The sequence below is a fragment of the Mustelus asterias genome, unplaced genomic scaffold (assembly GCF_964213995.1).
Source record: "Mustelus asterias unplaced genomic scaffold, sMusAst1.hap1.1 HAP1_SCAFFOLD_1136, whole genome shotgun sequence".
NCBI classification, from domain to species: Eukaryota; Metazoa; Chordata; class Chondrichthyes; order Carcharhiniformes; family Triakidae; genus Mustelus; species Mustelus asterias.
The window spans coordinates 51672-71550 of record NW_027591081.1 but is presented as its reverse complement, the minus strand read 5'-3'; the positions used below and the strand labels follow the sequence as shown (position 1 = coordinate 71550).

At 51.5% G+C, this 19879-nt stretch overlaps 1 protein-coding gene across 2 annotated transcripts in view; it reads left to right on the top strand.

Annotated features, from left to right (window-relative positions):
* LOC144487927 (smoothelin-like protein 2) overlaps nt 1-19879 on the top strand; it is a 53389-nt gene that overhangs the window by 23347 nt on the left and 10163 nt on the right. The window contains exons 2-4 of one of the 2 annotated variants that reach the window (XM_078205982.1): nt 5861-5951; nt 13315-13539; nt 17951-18026. In XM_078205982.1, coding sequence (XP_078062108.1) covers nt 5861-5951; nt 13315-13539; nt 17951-18026 — 392 coding nt within the window. The remainder of the gene's footprint in view (nt 1-5860; nt 5952-13314; nt 13540-17950; nt 18027-19879) is intronic. The other variant, XM_078205983.1, reaches the window with a different exon arrangement.

Below are 19879 nucleotides of genomic sequence, written 5' to 3'. Positions count from 1 at the left end.
TTTAAGGAGCATTTTTAAGGAGTTTAGAGAAGAGTTAGAGTGATGGAGAGGTTGAGGGAGGAAATTCCAGATCTTGGGACCCAGACACATAAAAGGCATGGCTGCCAATGGCGGAGTGATGGAACACACAAGGGGTCAGATTTAGATGAGTGCAGAGGTCTCGGAGGGTTGTAGGGCTGGAGGAGATTACATAGATGGGGGCAAGGCCATGGAGGGATTTGAAAACAAGGAGAATTTTATAATTGAGGATTACCGGACTGGGAGCTGATGTGTTCCAATGAACACAAGGGTGATGGGGGAACGGGAAATGGTGCGAGTTACGACCCAGGGTATTGAGAAAACAGGAGCAGGAGGAGGCCATTCAGTCCATCGAGTTTGCTCCACCAGTCAACATGATCATGGCTGATCCTCAATCTCTGCTCCCATGCTCTCCCCGCATTTGGATAATGGGTTACTCGTCCTATTAGGGTACAGTCAGTCATCCCCCCAAAATCCTGTCTTGCATTAATCCGTTCAAAGTTCTCCCAACAAGAAATTCCAAATCACAGCCAATGTTTGGAGTGGCTCGGTGGCACAGTGGTTAGCACTGCTGCCTCACAGCACCAAGGACCCAGGTTCGATTCCCGGCTTGGGTCACTGTCTGTGTGGAGTCTGCATGATCTCCCCGTGTCTGCGTGGGTTTCCTCCGGGTGCTCCGGTTTCCTCCCACAGTCCGAAAGATGTGCTGGTTAGGGTGCATTGACCGTGCTAAATTCCCCCTCAGTGTACCCGAACAGGAGTGTGGCAACTTGGGGAATTTCACAGTAACTTCAAAGAACAAAGAAAATTACAGCACAGAAACAGGCCCTTCGGCCCTCCAAGCCTGCACCGACCATGCTGCCCGACTTAACTAAAACCCCCTACCCTTCCGGGACCATATCCCTCTATTCCCATCCTATTCATGTACTTGTCAAGACGTTCCTTAAAAGTCACTACCGTATCCACTTCCACTACCTCCCCCGGCAACGAGTTCCAGGCACCCACTACTCTCTGTGTAAAAGATCTGCCTCGTACATCTCTTTTAAAACTTGTACCTCGCACCTTAAACCTATGCCCCCTAGTAATTGACTTGTCCACCCTGGGAAAAAGCTTCTGACTATCCACTCTGTCCATGCCTCTCATAATCTTGTAGACTTCTACCAGGTCTCCCCTCAACCTCCATCGCTCCAGTGAGAACAAACCAAGTTTCTCCAACCTCTCCTCATAGCTAATGCCCTCCATACCAGGCAACATCCTGGTAAATCTTTTCTGTACCCTCTCCAAAGCCTCCACGTCCTTCTGGTAGTGTGGCGACCAGAATTGAACACTATACTCCAAGTGCGGCCTCACTAAGGTTCTATAAAGCTGCAACATGACTTGCCAATTTTTAAACTCAATATTCCGGCCGATGAAGGCAAGCATGCCGTATGTCTTCTTGACTACCTTCTCCACCTGCATTGCCACTTTCAGTGACCTGTGTACCTGTACACCCAGATCCCTTTGCCTATCAATACTCTTAAGGGTTCTGCCATTTACTGTATATTTCCTATCTGTATTAGACCTTCCAAAATGCATTACCTCACATTTGTCCAGATTAAACTCCATCTGCCATCTCTCCACCCAAGTCTCCAACTGATCTATATCCTGCTGTATCCTCTGATGGTCCACATCGCTATCCGCAAATCCACCAACCTTTGTGTCGTCCGCAAACTTACTAATCAAACCAGTTACATTTTCCTCCAAATCATTTATATATATTACAAACAGCAAAGGTCCCAGCACTGATCCCTGAGGAACACCACTTGTCACAGCCCTCCATTCAGAAACGCACCCTTCCACTGCTACCCTCTGTCTTCTTTGACTGAGCCAGTTTTGTATCCACCTTGCCAGCTCACCTCTGATCCCATGCGACTTCACCTTCTGCACCAGTCTGCCATGAGGGACCTTGTCAAAGGCCTTACTGAAGTCCATGTAGACAACATCCACTGCCCTACCCTCATCAATCATCTTCGTCACTTCCTCGAAAATCTCGATCAAGTTCATGAGACACGACCTCCCCTTCGCAAAACCATGTTGCCTCTCACTAATACATCCACTTATTTCCAAGTGGGAATAAATCCTGTCTCAAAGAATCCTCTCCAATAATTTCCCTACCACTGATGTAAGGCTCACCGGCCTGTAATTACCTGGATTATTCTTGCTACCCTTCTTAAACAAAGGAACAACATTGGCTATTCTCCAATCCTCTGGGACCTCCCCTGTAGCCAGTGAGGATACAAAGATTTCTCTCAAGGCCCCAGCAATTTCCTCCCTTGCCTCTCTCAGTATTCTGGGGTATATCCCATCAGGCCCTGGGGACTTGTCTACCTTAATGTTTCTCAAGAACCCCAATACCACCTCCTTTTTGATCTCAACATGACTCAAACTATCTACACATCCTTTCCCAGACTCATCATCCACCAAGTCCTTCTCTTTGGTGAATACCGACGCAAAGTACTCATTTAATACCTCGCCCATTTCCTCTGGCTCCACGCATAAATTCCCTCCCTTGTCCTTGAGTGGGCCAACCCTCTCCCTGGCAACCCTCTTGCTGTTTATATATGTATAAAAAGCCTTGGGATTTTCCTTAATCCTGCTGGCCAATGCTTTTTCATGACCCCTTTTAGCTCTTCTTACTCCTTGCTTCAGTTTCTTTCTACTTTCCTTGTATTCCGCACTTGCTTCGTGTGTTCCCAGCCTCCTAGCTTTGACAAATGCTTCCTTTTTCTCTTTGACTAGGCTCACAATATTTCTCGTTATCCAAGGTTCCCAAAACTTGCCATACTTATCCTTCATCCTTACAGGAATGTGCTGGTCCTGAATCCCTATCAACTTACACTTGAAAGCCTCCCACATGCCAGATGTTGATTTGCCCTCAAACATCTGCCCCCAATCTACATTCTTCAGTTCCTGCCTAACATTGTTGTAATTAGCCTTCCCCCAATTTAGCACCTTAACTTGAGGACTACACTTATCTTTATCCATCAGTACCTTAAAGCTTACTGAATTGTGGTCACTGTTGCCGAGCTGCTCCCCGACTGAAACATCGACCACCTGACCGGGCTCATTCCCCAATACCAGGTCCAGTGTGGCCCCTTCCCTAGTTGGACTATCTACATACTGTTTCAAGAAGCCCTCCTGGATACTCCTTACAAACTCTGCCCCATCCACGCCCCTAGCACTAAGCAGTATTAATGTAAGCCTACTTGTGACAATAACTAAGAAAAAAAACAAAAATTTATTTCAAACAGGGAAACACAATATTGACTCACAATTAATTCCAATGTTTATCACTCATTATTCTTATCATTCAGTACCTGTTCAATCACCTTCCATTCTCTCATCTTACTCTGCCACCTCCCTGGAACACTGGGGTACAATTCCCACACTCGGGGCTGTCCATACTTAGTGTCTGAGCTGCAACACTCGGTATTTTGTAAGCTTAGCGGTGGTAGATTTTTATCCCACAACATCCTTCCCCTCCCCCACCACACACTGCACCCCCTCTCCCCCGTCTACCCTCCAATTCACTACAGGACCAGCTAACTCTTCCTCCCATTAATGGCAGTGGTGTGAAAATCAAAGAGCTTCTGTAAAGGGTGAAGGTTAACCAACCCTACCAGCCAGGCAGTGATGAGATCCCCAGTGTCTCAGTGTGGGCCTGGGCGACTCTTAACAGATCCTGCAGACTCACCCTCTAACCCAATTCCACTTTTGAAGAATGCTGCCTCCCAGCTCCGTTCCCTGGGCCTCTCAGTGTCACTCTATTTAAAGATCATTGTTTATGCTCCATCTGTCATGGATCAACACTTATAACCAGCTCATCTTTCTCCCTCTCTCTCACTCTGTGTCATCACGCAAGACGCAACATTATAAACAGGGTACGGTTCAGGCCAAAACTGGGCTTTCAGTGCTGCAGTGAAAGTGTTAGAAAGTAAACATTGGCAGGGAGTGTGGCTGAGGTTCCACACCCAGCACCCTGCATCAGCCTCAATACTGTTAACAGTTGGCAAAGCTCGGAATCTGAGACCTGAGATCGACCCGAGTCTTGTTGGGTAAGGATATCGAATGAAATTGAGGGATCAAAGAGGGGATAACAGATCGGCCAGGGAGCAGGTTTGAGGGGCTGAATGGCCTCCTTCTGTCCCTAGCTCATTGATAAAGGATCACACAGGAGTCTCCCACCAGTTGGTGCTGCTTCACTGCTGCTGAACGGTAGTGTCGGAGAAGGAGCTGCGTTGTCCCCGGGCTGGGGATGTCCCAGAGCGTTTTATAGCAAACCAAATATCTTTGAGCTTTAGTCACTGTTGTAAAGCTGGAAACGCAGCGGCCCATTAGTGTACGGCACACTCACATAAACAGGCATGTAATAATGAGCGGATAGCGATGCGGACTGAGGGGTGAATATTACCCAGGACACTGGGGAGATCTCCCTTGCTTGCTGTGGGAACTTTCACACAGAGGGTGGTGTGTGTATGGAATGAGCTGCCAGAGAAAGTGGTTGAGGCGGGTTCAATAGCAACATTTAAGAAGCATTTGGAGAAGTATTTTGATGGGAAAGGATTCGAGGGAAATGGGCCAAACGCGGGCAATTGGGACTAGTTGGGAGGGCAGCTTGGACCGATTGGGCTGAAGAGCCTGTTTCCGTGCTGTGGTGCTCTATGACTCTATGTCCCCCAGCGAGACAGCGCCTTCAGCAATGCAGCACTCCGTCAGCCAGAATGTTCTGTCCAAGTCTCTGGAGTGGATTTTGAAGCCACAGCTTCCTGCCGGAGATGGGAGTGCTGCCCGAGGCAGACACCTGGAACGTCTGAGATTTCACCCACTCTGCTGTGGTTTAACCAGCTGCACGCTGACTGCCACAGGCCCATCCTCACTCGCTAACCACACAGCCGGTCACACCAATGGTCAGAACTAAGAGTCCTGTCTAATTGTTCCCTCCCTTTGCCCCAGGCCCTCCCCCAGCAAACCCCAGCCCCTCCCCTCCCCCAGCAAACCCCAGCCCCTCCCTCCCCTCCCCCAGCAAACCCCAGGCCCTTCCCCAGCAAGCCCCAGCCCCTCCCCTCCCCCCCCCAAGCAAACCCCACCCCTCCCCTCCTCCAGCAAACCCCAGCCCCTCCCTCCCCTCCCCCAGCAAACCCTAGCCCCTCCCCCACCCAGCCCCTCCTGCTCCCCCCCCCCTCCCCCTAATCCCTGGGACGGATCTCCCTACTCCCCGGGACGGATCTCCCTACTCCCTGGGACGGATCTCCCTACTCCCCGGGATGGATCTCCCTACTCCCCGGGACGGATCTCCCTACTCCCCGGGACGGATCTCCCTACTCCCCGGGACGGATTTCCCTACTCCCCGGGACGGATTTCCCTACTCCCCGGGACGGATCTCCCTACTCCCCGGGATGGATCTCCCTACTCCCCGGGACGGATTTCCCTACTCCCCGGGACGGATCTCCCTACTCCCCGGGATGGATCTCCCTACTCCCCGGGACGGATTTCCCTACTCCCCGGGACGGATCTCCCTACTCCCCGGGACGGATTTCCCTACGCCCCGGGATGGATCTCCCTACTCCCCGGGACGGATCTCCCTACTCCCCGGGACTGATCTCCCTACTCCCCGGGACGGATTTCCCTACTCCCCGGGACTGATCTCCCTACTCCCCGGGACGGATCTCCCTACTCCCCGGGACTGATCTCCCTACTCCCCGGGACTGATCTCCCTACTCCCCGGCTCCAAGGAGATGTGAAGTTTGACTTGCTGGGTTTCTGAAGTTTAACCCATTCTCTTGATCTTCTTCCTTTCTTTTAGCCCGATGTACAGACAGCAGAGCAGAACGGGACAGACGCTGGCAAAGTAACCAAACTTAGTGCAGAAATGAACATGCTCCACTCCACTCGAGGTAAGGCAGGAGATAATCCTCCCTTCAACAGCATTCCTTCCACATGGTCTTTATTATTTTTTGGTTTTCATAGAAGAATCATAGAAACCCTACAGCACAGAAAGAGGCCATTCGGCCCATCGAGTCTGCACCGACCACAATCCCACCCAGGCCCTACCCCCATATCCCTACATATTTACCCGCGAATCCCTCTAACTTACGCATCCCAGGACACTAAGGGGCAATTTTAGCATGGCCAATCAACCTAACCCGCACATCTTTGGACTGTGGGAGGAAACCGGAGCACCCGGAGGAAACCCACGCTGACACGAGGAGAATATGCAAACTCCACACAGACAGTGACCCGAGCCGGGAATCGAACCCAGGTCCCTGGAGCTGTGAAGCAGCAGTGCTAACCACTGTGCTACCGTGCCGCCAAGGCAGCGTCTAAGGCAGCGTCCAGTTCTTCTCCCCTTCCTACCCCCTCCCCCCCCTCCCACCTGCTGGAGGAACAGTTTCTCAGCTTCCGTCTCAATACCCACTATGAGACTCCTGCCATCTGGACCTCAATCCTGGCGCTCATTGCGGTTCAGTGTGTAGCTGTCGTGCCTCAAGAGTCACCAAGCTCTGGCTTTGAGTCCAACATTGACACTGACTGACATCCCCACATTCAAGGCTAGGGGCCAGGTGCTGCTAAATGGGGCTAGGTGGGAGGTCAGGTGTTTCTCATGTGTCAGTGCAGACTCGATGGGCCAAAGGGCCTCTTTTGCACTGTTTGATTCTATGATTCAGAAGTAGTACTAAGGGAGTGTTGCACTGTTTGTGGGAAGGTGATGGCCGAGTGGTATTATCACTAGACTATTAATCCAGAAACTCGGCTAATGTTCTGTGGACCTGGGTTCGAATCCCGCCACGGCAGCTGGTGGAATTTGAATTCAAGAAAAAAAGAATATCTGGAATTAAGAATCTACTGATGACCCTGAAACCATTGTCGATTGTCAGGAAAACCCACCTGGTTCACTAATGTCCTATCGGGAAGGAAATCTGCCATCCTTACCCGGTTTGGCCTACATTTGATTCCAAAGCCACAGCAATGTGGTTGGCTCTCAACTGCCTTTGGGCAACTAGGGATGGGCAATAAATGCCGGCCAGTGTCTGTAGGTGGGTCTCATCAGCTGAATGTCCAGCCACCTGGAATGGGCATCTATAAGATCAGGGACACGTACCCCAAAAAAGGCCCACCACAATCTACATGAAGCCGCGACCACGGATGGCCCGGCCACTCCCAGGGTGCATGTCCTCAGCTGGCATCGTGTTTGCTGGGTCTGACAACTTCCACAATGCCCAACCATTGGGTCAAAGTCTCTGTCAATGCCAGGACATCAGACATAACTTCTGACCAACGCTTTCATCCTGCTCTGGTCAGGATGGGCACCGTATAACTCTTGGATAAGGGGCTATTGTCCCAGGGGTAGTACAATGACATGGGGCCCCCTCAATAGCACCCCATCATCACAGGCTATCTCATCCCTGTATCGCCAATATGGCTTCATTTGCCCTGCCTTATTGAAGTGCCACCCTGTCAGTATCATTTTCTTGACCTTTGACCAAATGGTGAACTGAGAAAGATCTTGACCTTTGACAGCAATGGGTCCTTAACTGTCCACGGTTTAATGTGGGCAGCTGAAACAGGCACGGTGCCGAGGAAATGCAGAGTCAATACTATCTCCTACGGGACAGGTGGTAGCGGTAGGGTCTGTGCAGTGGGATGCGCCCGATGCATCCACATTGAGATCTGTGTTCCCAGCCTACGCTGGAAGCTATAGCTGTATCCTGCCAGCAGCAAGGCCCACCTCAGCACCCTGGCCGAGGCAATAGGTGGCACTGGCTTATCCACACAGAAAAGCCCCAACAATGGCTTAGGCCTGACGCAACGGAGAAATGCCGACCGCAGACATATTGGTGAGATTTTTTCACCGTGCAGAAAGCTGTTGGGCTTTCTTTGTTGATTTGCGAGTACTTTTTCTCAGCATCTGACAAAGTCCTCAAAGCAAACGCAATCCGCCTCTCTGCCCCGGCTGCCATTCTGTGGGATTGAACTGCTCCCACACCGTACGGTGAGGAATCACAACTGACAACTAAGGCTTACTCAGGTCAAAGTGCACAATGTCGAGGATTGTGGAGCCTGTTTGACTTGGGCAAAAGCTGCTTTCTACACGTCCCTCCAATTCCATTGCTCATGTTTTTTTAAACGCTGGCGTGCAGGGGAGGGTGTTGGGGGGAGTGGGGGGGGGGGGGGGGGGGGGAGGTGGTGGGGGGGGTGCAGAATCATTGATCCATCCAGCAGGAACCATTGACCATCCCGAGGATTTGATTTGATTTATTATTGTCACATGCGTCAGTATACATCCGTCCATGGAGTACATAGGAAAGAAGGAGAGGAGAGAGTGCAGAATGTAGTGTTACAGTCATAGCGAGGGTGTAGAGAAAGATCAACTTAATGCAAGGTCGGTCCATTCAAGAGTCTGATGGCAACAGGGAAGAAGCTGTTCTTAAGTCGGTTGGTACGTGACCTCAGACTTTTGTATCTTTTTCCCGATGGGATAAGGCGGAAGAGAGAATATCCAGGATGCGTGGGGTCCTTGGTTATGCTGGCTGCTTTTGCGGGGCAGCGGGAAGTGTAGTCAGTGTCAATGGATAGGAGGCTGGTTTGTGAGATGGATTGGGCTACATTCACGACCTTTTGTAGTTCCTTGCGGTTTTGAGCAGAGCAGGAGACATACCAAGCTGTAATACAACCAGAAAGAATGCTTTCTCTGGTGCATCTGTAAAAATTGGTGAGAGTCATAGCTGACATGCCAAATTTCCTGAGCCTCCTGAAAAGGTAGAGGCACTGGTGGGCTTTCGTAACTATAGCATCAGCGTGGAGGGAGCAGGACAGGTTGTTGGTGATCTGAACACAGAAACGAAAATCATGTTGAATTCGGGTTGGGCTGGTTAAATGGATACAGAACTGGCTTGGTTATAGAAGACAGAGAGTAGCGGTGGAAGGGTGTTTTTCAGAATGAAGATCTGTAGCTCGTGGTGTTCCGCAGGGATCAGTGCTGGGACCTCTGTTGTTTGTAGTATATATAAATGATCTGGTTGAAAATGCGGGTGGTCTGATTAGTAAGTTTGCGGATGACACGAAGATTGGTGGAGTTGCTGATAGTGCCGGGGATTGTCAGAGGATACAACAGGATAGAGATAGATTGGAGACTTGGGCACAGAAATGGCAGATGGAATTTAATCTATGATGTGGAGATGCCGACGTTGGACTGGGGCGGGCACAGTAAGAAGTCTCACAACACCAGGTTAAAGTCTAGCAGATTTATTTGGAATCATGAGCTTTTGGAGTGCTGCTCCACTCACCTGATGAAGGAACAGCACTCTGAAAGCTCGTGATTCCAAATGAACTTGTTGGACTTTAACCTGGTGTTGTGAGACTTCTTACTGTATTTAATCCAGGCAAATGTGAGGTGATGCATTTTGGAGGATCAAATTTAGGTGTGAATTATACTGTAAATGGTAGAACCCTTAGGAACATTAACATACAGAGGGATCTGGGCGTGAAGGTCCACAGTTCCCTAAAAGTGGCAACACAAAATTAAGAAGGCATATGGCATGCTTGCTTTCATCAGCCGGGGCACTGAGTACAAGAGTTGGCAAATCAAGTTGCAGCTATATAAAACCTTGGTTAGAGGGATACAGACTGAGTAAGGGCAGAAGGTTTTTTTTTTAGTTAGGGCATTATGATCAGGACAGGCTTGGAGGGTCGAAGGGCCCATTCCTGTGCTGTACTTTTCTTTGTTCTTATTTCCACTTCATCCCCATTGATGTAGACAGGGGCATGTTCTCCTTTACGCTTCCTGAAGTCAATGACAATCTCCTTCATTTTGTTGACATTGAGGGAGAGATTATTGTTGCTGCACCAGTTCACCAGATTCTCTATCTCATTCCTGTACTCTGTCTCGTCATTGTTGGAGATCCGACCCACTACGGTGGTGTCGTCAGCAAACTTGAAAATTGCGTTGGAGGGGAATTTGGCCACAGTCATAGGTGTATAAGGAGTATAGTAGGGGGCTGAGAACACAGCCTTGTGGGGCACCGGTGTTGAGGATAATCGTGGAGGAGGTGTTGTTGCCTGTCCTTACTGATTGTGGCCTGGGGTTTAGGAAGTCTAGGATCCAGTCACAGAGGGAGGTGCCGAGGCCCAGGCCACAGAGTTTGGAGATAATGTTGTGAAGGACTTCAGTTGTGTCACATTCCTAGGTGCAGGCCCTAATAACCTTCCCTTATCTCCGAGGGGTTGCAATCTCCTTGCATCCACTTTGAACCCAAGGTACATAACCTACTCAGCTTGAAAGGTACATTCCTCACGGTTAAAATATATGCCAGCTTCCTTAAACCTCTTGAGGATCTCCTCCAAGTTTGCATCATGCTTTTCAGGAGACACTCCTGTGATCAAGGCATTGTCCAAGAATGCCACCACTTTGGGGATTCCGTAGAACAGATTCATGTTGGAAAATGGCGCAGGCTGACGAGACACAAATGGCGATTGAGTGTAATGACATTACCCTGTGGATATTTACTGTAACTACTCTCTGGAGTCTTCTTCCAGTTCCAGTTGTTGATAAGCATGACTTCGGTCAGGCTGAATATATTTGAAGCTCCCATGCTAACTTAGCATAGAGGTCCTCTATCCTGGGAATTGGGTAACGATCTAGCTGGGTCCCCCTGTTTACCGTCAGTTTGTAGTCCCCGCAGATCCTTGCGGTACGGTCAGGTTTCAGGACGGGGACGATGGGTGTGGCCCATTCGGAAAATTGCACAGGCTTGAGGATGCCCAGGTCTTCCAGCCTTTGACATCTACTTTCTGGTGTAACGCGTAGGGCACTGGGCGAGCTCAGAGAAATGTAGGTGTTGCCTTTGGATTTAACCTTTCGCTTTGGAGCTTTAACCCCAGTTCCCTCTGGAATACCTCCTGATATTTCCATAGGAGCTCTTCGAATCCCCTATCCTGCACATTAAATGTTTCCAGTCACTCCAGTTTGATTGGTTTTAACCAGTCCTGTCCCACGGGCCTCTGTCCTTCAATCGCCGTGATGGGTCGCTGGGCCGAATGGTTCCTATGGGATACCGACATGGAGATTGTCCCCACTATGCCCCATGTCTCTCCGGTGTATGCCACCAGAGTAGCCTTGGAATGGCTCAGGGTTGCAGGCCCTTCTGGAGATGTTTGAATGTTTTATTCTCCTATGACAGTGGCCACAGCGCGAGTGTCGACCTCCGTCTTCAGGTGATGGCCATTAACCATTAGAACAATCTCAATGGGAGGTCCCTTGCTGAGTTGGACTTGGTTGAGTGTGGAGGCCTCGGATCCCTCCTTTGCTTCCTCTGCCAGCTTATTCACAGGGGCTGTTTTCATCATTTCCTATCTTTCTGGAATGTTCTGTGCATCCTGCTTCACTCTACACCTAGCTTGCAGATGACCCTTCCTTTCATACTGAAGCAGATAGAATTCTTGCACCGGCACATCTCTTGGGGGGGGGGTGGTCTCCCCCACACCGGGAACATGCCTCACACCCCGGTGCTGAATGCCTCCATTCAGGCTCTGCTGCCCTCGCTCAGGCTGGTCCCAGGGCAGCTGTTTCCTGGCTCACCTCACTCTGCTCAACTCACACCCGCCCGCCTTGCTCAGCGCACTCGGTCGCTTGGGCCATCTCTGCTGCTTTCTCCAATCAAATCTTCGTTTCAGCCAGCAGTTTTGTTGGGGTGTTGGGGTTCTCGATCCCACAAACCAAGCGATCCCTCAACATATCTCCTAATGAAGGCCTGAACACACAGTGCTCAGCTAGCCATCGAAGTCTGGCTGTGAAGCTGGAGACCAATCCTCCTGGATCGCTAACGGCAAAATAAAATTTATATATTTGCATGATGTTGGAAGGTCAGAGGTTATAGTGATCCTTAACTAAATTGACTAACTGGTTGAAGGTTTTGTGTCTGGAGCTCAGGGTGACGTCAAAGCCCAGACCAGATTATAGATCTGTGAGCCGCAGGCTGTGCACGGCATACTTCCTGCTTCGCCTCTGCCATTATTTCATTTGCCATGAAAAAGACCGCAGCCTCTCAACATACTGCCCATCACTCTCAACTCTGGGATCGAATGCCTCAATCTTCCCAAAATAGCAGCATCAATAAAACAAAGTCTGTAGCTTTTCTCCTTTGAACTTTGAGTGATCGCTCTCCATCCCCTCCAACTCTGCACTGCTGCTTTCAACAACGAATCCACTTTATCCTCGTCGCCAGTGTAGTAACTGCAGGCGAGTTGATGTGGCAAACCAACTGAAACCTTCCAGCCCCAGGAATGCGCACCCTCACTTCCAATTGGCGCAGGTTCATGTTAATTTAATAATTATATTAAATTTATCCTTAATGCATCTGCTCAAAAAAGAATGACCCCAATTCCTCAGTCTTTCCACAATCTCAGGATTAGATACAGTACGCAAGCTCCAATCAGTGTTTTGGACAAGTTGAGCATAACTTCCTTGTTTTTCTATTCCCCTATTAACAAAAGCCAGGATCCCACGTGCTTTGTAAACAGCCTTCTCTACCTTTTCTTCCAAACCCTTTCAAACTGTACCACTTATATTGCCTCTTCTCATTCTTGCTGCCAAAATGCTTTCCCAATGGGGGTGGGTCTGAGATTGGGGACTTTAGAGTTCATAGAAATGCACAGTCTGCACCGACAACAATCCCCGCCCAGGCCCTATTCCTACAACTCCACATATTTACCCCACTAATCCCTCTAACCTGTGCATCCCAGCACACTAAGGGGCAATTTAGCACGGCCAATCCACCTAACCATTGGACTTTGGGAGGAAGCCGGAGCACTCGGAGGAAACCCACGCAGACATGGGGAAAATGTGCAAACTCCACATAGACAGTGACCCAAGCCGGGAATCGAACCCAGGTCCCTCGCGTTGTGAGGCAGCAGTGCTAACCACTGTGCCACCGTGCTGCCCCGGGTCCCTGGCACTGCGAGGCGGCAGTGCTAACCACTGTGCCACCATGCTGCCCCGGGTCCCTGGCATTATGAGGCAGCAGTGCTAACCACTGTGCCACCATGCTGCCCCGGGTCCCTGGCATTATGAGTCAGCAGTGCTAACCACTGTGCCACCATGCTGCCCCGGGTCCCTGGCACAGTGAGGCAGCAGTGCTAACCACTGTGTCACCGTGCTGCCCCGGGTCCCTGGCATTATGAGGCAGCAGTGCTAACCACTGTGCCACTCTTATTTGCAATGGGACACAATTCCAATAAAATGTCACTTTTCACCCAATGCAGGTAAGGAACTGACGACAGCCCGGCAGTCCCCCGCTGTGGCGTTACAGGAACACGAGCCCGCGGCGGTGGGACTCGCTCACCTGCCCATCACCGCGGTTACCAAATCAGGGGAGAAATTCTCCGCGGAGATGTCAACGAGCACAACCTCGCGGTCAGAAAACCTCAACCAATCGGCTGCAAGCAGGCACCAGACGGAGAACGTCAGTCAAACTGTGCACCAATCCGGTGAGTGCAGCCAGAAACTCAATCACCTCCCAGGCACCTTTCCAGATTTTGGCCTTGGTTCATAGAATCCCCACAGTGCAGAGGGAGGACATTCGGCCCATCGAGTCTGCACCGACCACAATCCCACCCAGGCCCTATCCCCATAACCCCATGCATTTACCCTAGCTAGTCCCCCTGAAACTAAGGGGCAATTTAACATGGCCGATTCACCAAACCTGCACATCTTTGGACTGCAGGAGGAAACCCACGCAGACACGGGGAGAACATGCAGACTCCATACAGACAGTGACCCAAGCCGGGAATTGAACACGAGTCCCTGGCGCTGTGAGGCAGCAGTGTTAACCACTGTGCCACCTGATAGATCACTCGCCGCCTGGGGGTAATTCAGCTGGTAAAGAAAGACTGGCTCCTTTCACACTCTCTGGACATCAAAAACTGTCTACAGCCAATGACGTACTTTGAATTGTAGTCACTGATGTCATATGGGAACCATGGCAGCTAATCAATGCACAGCAAGATCCCACATACAGACATAAAATAATGACCAATAATCTGTATTTAGAGATTTTGGATAAAGGATAAATATTGGACGGTTCGCCAGCACACACCTCCTGCTCCCTCTTTGATAAGGAGATGCCGGCGTTGGACTCGGGTGGGCACAGTAAGAAGTCCCTCAACACCAATTTAAAGTCGAATAGGTTTATTTGGAATCACGAGCTTTCGAAGCGCTGCTTCTTCATCAGGTGAGACTGACCTGGTGAACTTTACCCTGGTGTTGTGAGACATCTTACTGCTCCCTCTTTGAAGAAGTGAAGGATATTTTTTACATTGTCCTAAGAAGCATGCGGGGCCACAGTTTAAATTCATCTGAAGACATCACCTTGGACAGTGCGGCACTCCCTCAGCACTGACTCTCTGACAGTGTGGCACTCCCTCAGTACTGACCCTCTGACAGTGCGGCACTCCCTCAGCACTGACCCTCTGACAGTGCAGCACTCCCTCAGTACTGACCCTCTGACAGTGCAGCACTCCCTCAGCACTGACCCTCTGACAGTGCAGCACTCCCTCAGTACTGACCCTCTGACAGTGCGGCACTCCCTCAGCACTGACCCTCTGACAGTGCGGCACTCCCTCAGTACTGACCCTCTGACAGTGCGGCACTCCCTCAGCACTGACCCTCTGACAGTGCGGTACTCCCTCAGCACTGACCCTCTGACAGTGCGGCACGCCCTCAGTACTGACCCTCTGACAGTGCGGCACTCCCTCAGTACTGACCCTCTGACAGTGCGGCACTACCTCAGTACTGACCCTCTGACAGTGCGGCACTCCCTCAGCACTGACCCTCTGACAGTGCGGCACTCCCTCAGTACAGACCCTCTGACAGTGCGGCACTCCCTCAGCACTGACCCTCTGACAGTGCGGCACTCCCTCAGTACAGACCCTCTGACAGTGCGGCACTCCCTCAGCACTGACCCTCTGACAGTGCGGCACTCCCTCAGTACAGACCCTCTGACAGTGCGGCACTCCCTCAGTACTGACCCTCTGACAGTGCGGCACTCCCTCAGTACTGACCCTCTGACAGTGCGGCACTCCCTCAGCACTGACCCTCTGACAGTGCGGCACTCCCTCAGCACTGACCCTCTGACAGTGCGGCACTCCCTCAGTACAGACCCTCTGACAATGCGGCACTCTCTCAGTACTGACCCTCTGACAGTGCGGCACTCCCTCAGCACTGACCCTCTGACAGTGCGGCACTCCCTCAGTACAGACCCTCTGACAGTGCGGCACTCCCTCAGCACTGACCCTCTGACAGTGCGGCACTCCCTCAGTCCTGACCCTCTGACAGTGCAGCACTCCCTCAGTACTGACCCTCTGACAGTGCGGAACTCCCTCAGCACTGACCCTCTGACAGTGCGGCACTCCCTCAGTACAGACCCTCTGACAGTGCGGCACTCCCTCAGTACTGACCCTCTGACAGTGCGGCACTCCCTCAGCACTGACCCTCTGACAGTGCGGCACTCCCTCAGCACTGACCCTCTGACAGTGCGGCACTCCCTCAGTACAGACCCTCTGACAGTGCGGCACTCCCTCTGTAGTGAACTAGAAGTGTGTGCTTGGGTTACGGATTGAATCCTTTGGGATTTGTATCGGTGTCCGTCTGATTGAGGCAGTGCTGTCCATACAGCTAATCAAACAGCTCTTCAGTTTGGATTCTAAACCTTGCTGTAAAGACTGGGTAGTGGAGCGGTGTTTCACTGGGAGGATGTATACTGAAATTTACCACATTCCCGGGAGGAAGGGCCTTGCTGATCCTGCAGGAATCTGCGGGATTGTCATCCCTTCATTGTTTCAAACACTGGCAACAGCTGCCATTTTCCATCAGCACGGACACTCAGGGCCACCCTGCTGAAGACTGACCACCTCCGTCCAGCTGAAGACTGACCGCCTCCCCCCACTGAAGACTGACCACCTCCCTCCAGCTGAAGACTGACCGCCTCCCCCCACTGAAGATTGACCACCTCCCTCCAGCTGAAGACTGACCACCTCCCTCCAGCTGAAGACTGACCGCCTCCCCCCTGAAGACTGACCACCTCTCCCCAGCTGAAGACTGACCGCCCCCCCCCTGAAGGCTGACCGCCTCCCCCCCTGAAGGCTGACCGCCTCCCCCCCCTGAAGACTGACCGCCTCCCCCCTGAAGACTGACCGCCTCCCTCCCCCTGAAGACTGACCGCCTCCCTCCCCCTGAAGGCTGACCGCCTCCCCCCCCCTGAAGACTGACCGCCTCCCCGCTGAAGACTGACCGCCTCCCTCCCCCTGAAGACTGACCGCCTCCCCCCAGCTGAAGACTGACCGCCTCCCCCCAGCTGAAGGCTGACCGCCTCCCCCCAGCTGAAGACTGACCGCCTCCCCCCAGCTGAAGGCTGACCGCCTCCCTCCCCCTGAAGACTGACCGCCTCCCTCCCCCTGAAGACTGACCGCCTCCCTCCCCCTGAAGGCTGACCGCCTCCCCCCCCCCTGAAGACTGACCGCCTCCCCCCTGAAGACTGACCGCCTCCCTCCCCCTGAAGACTGACCGCCTCCCCCCAGCTGAAGACTGACCGCCTCCCCCCAGCTGAAGGCTGACCGCCTCCCCCCAGCTGAAGGCTGACCGCCTCCCCCCAGCTGAAGGCTGACCGCCTCCCCCCAGCTGAAGGCTGACCACCTCCCCAGTGGCATGGGTTCAGTGCAGGGAGCTGATACCGACAGCGCTGCTCACTTGTGTTTCACAAGGTTAAACTCCGTTAATGGGGAAAGCAGCGTTATTGTTTTGGTTCAGGGACACACTGCCTTAGTCCCAGCTCCGTGGAGGCCACGGATATTTTTTATTGATTCGTGGGATGCCAGCATTTCCTGCCCATCCCCTCTGGGGCACAACTGAGAGTCTCGCCCGGCCATTTCAGACACTAGTTCGGACTCAGCCACATTGCTGTGGCTCTGGAGTCACGTGTGGGCCAGACCGGGTAAGGACGGCAGATTTCCTTCCCTAAAGGACATTAGTGACCAGATGGATTTTTCCAACAATCCAGTCAGTTTATAATCAATATTACTGAGATGCTTCCAGATTTATTTAATTGATTTTAAATGTGCCAGCTGCTGATTCAACCTCCTGTCCCTGGATTGTTAATCTTACAATGCAAGAGGCTATTCGGTCCATCGAGTCTGCACCGGCCATAATCCCACCCAGGTCCTATCCCCATAACCCCTCATGTTTACCCTGCTCAATCTCCTGACACTAAGGGGCAATTTAACACGGCCAATCCACTTAACCAGCACATCTTTGAACTGTGGGGGGAAACCGGAGCACCCGGAGGAAACCCACACAGACACGGGGAGAACATGCAGACTCCACACAGACAGTGACCCAAGCCGGGAATCGAACCCGGGTCCCTGGCGCTGTGAGGACAGCAGTGCTAACCACTGTGCCACCGTGTCCCTTAGAGTCCTGGGATGCGTAGGTTAGAGGGATTAGCGGGTAAAATATGTGGGGGTAGGGCCTGGGTGGGATTGTGGTCGGTGCAGACTCGATGGGCCGAATGGCCTTCTTCTGCACTGTAGGGTTTCTATGGTTTCTTTCTATGGTTTCTATGCCAACCAGAATAACCTCAGCTGGGACGGGAATTGAATCCGTGCTGTTGACGGCGTGCTGCATCATGAACCAGCTGTCCAACTGAGCTAAACTGACCCCACAGCATATAAAGACTCACACTTGCTGTCATTGAGATGCAGATGGAATCAGTGATGTTGCTCAGGAATGTTGTGCAGAGCAGCTGTAAAGGTCTCTGAAGCTGTGAATGGTGGATAAGGAGAGCAGTGTGCTTGTGATTTGTTTCTCTAGAGTCTCATTGCTGCATTTACTTTGTCTCTTTTTCAGACAAGAATGTCAATGTCAGTAAGACTGTCTCTTCCATCAGTTACTCGGTGTCCAGCGACGTCCGCCCACCGTCCAGGTAGTGACTCAGGGAAATCGTCCCAAGCTTTCAAACAAGCTCAGTTCTGACCAACTCCACCCCGTGCTCTAACCCCTCCCTGTTGCAGAGTCTCCCCGCTGCTCTGCTCTTTGTCAACACTCGCCTGAAGACTCTCCTACCTCTGGAAACTTATTCTCATCCAAAGCTCTGTCGTCCATGGTCCTAGCTCACACCAAGCCCCCGTTACCCATCGCCCCTGTGCTCACGGACCTCACTTGTCTCAGGGTCTGACCATCCCTATAATTCTCATCCTTGTTTCCAAATCCCTCCTTGGCTCCCCCTCTAACCTCCAGCCCCACAACACTCCGAGATCTCTGCATTCCTCTCATTCTGACCTCCTGAGCATCCTGGAGTTTAATCATTCCACCATCGATGACCATGCCTTCAGCTGCATGAACCTTCAGTTCTGGATTCCCTCCATAAACCTCTCCACATCTCTCTCCTCCTTTAAGTTGTCCCATTATCTCCTTTATGTGGTTTGGTAAAAACGTGTTTGCTAAACTTCCTGGGAATGTACATTCAAGGCTCTGTATAAATGTAAGCAAAGAGTTGAAGCTCAGATGGGTTGGGGAAGAGTTTTCGGGTCTGGTTTGAGGATTTAAATTATTCCCGGCACCTTCTGGAAGTTCATTTTGAGCTCATAAGCTTCACGACCATAAAGGAAAAGGTCAACACTGAGGTTACAAAAAATATGAAGAGAACTCCACTAATATCTCCACTAGAAATGAGAATCAATTCTCCACGTTTACTGCTCCTTCCTAGAGATGGAGTTCTTCCTACTTGGGGTTGAGCAGAATTTCACAGAATCCCTACAGTACAGAAGGAGGCTATTCGGCCCATCGAGTCTGCACCGACCACAATCCCACCCAGGCCCTATCCCCATAACCCCATGCATTTACCCTAGCTAGTCCCCCCTGACACTAAGGGGCAATTTAGCATGGCCAATGCACCTAATCCGCACATCTTTGGACTGTGGGAGGAAACCGGAGCATCCGGAGGAAACCCACGCAGACACGGGGAGAATGTGCAAACTCCACACAGACAGTGACCCGAGCCGGGAATCGAACCCAGGTCCCTGGTGCTGTGAGGTGGCAGTGCTAACCACTGTGCCGCCGTGCCGCCCCAATTTGAAGGCTACTTTCTTCCAGTGAGTCATAGGGCGGGATTGTATGGCCTCACTTGAGCAAGATCGAAAGTTCCTGCCCGAGATCAATGGTCATTTCCATTGTCTGCCTCTCGCCGGCTCCAATTCCGTGGCGGTAGAATTCCAGCGACAGAGTCACAGAAGTCCACAACACAGTAAAAGGCCCTTCGGCCCATCGCATCTACACTGGTCAAAGACAAACCACCCAACTATTTCAATCCCATTTTCCAGCACTTGTCCCATCTGCCTTGACACTGCAAGTGAATATCTAAATATTTCTTAAATACACTGAGGGTCTCTGCCTCCTCCACCCTTTCAGGCTGTGAGTTCCAGACTCCCACCACCCTCTGGGTGAGAAGAGTTTTCCTCACATTCCCTCTAAACCTCCTGCCCCTTACTTTCAATCTCGAGTCGGCATCTTGACTCTACAACAGAGAGCTGGGTTTTTCTGAACTCCCACGCGGCACCTCATCAACTTTTATTAGTCTGATCCCAGATCTGTCTGAAACATGAAAACCACTCACACTTCACTGCCCGGCCACTAACAGGATTAAGATAATCGCAACAAGAACTGAAGAAGAGGGTTAGGAACAGGTCAGCAATGTGGGTGATTAGAAGATGAAAAACTCAGTGACAAACTGCTGTTAAATCAGAATAAAAGCAAAATACCGTGAAGGCTGGAAACCTG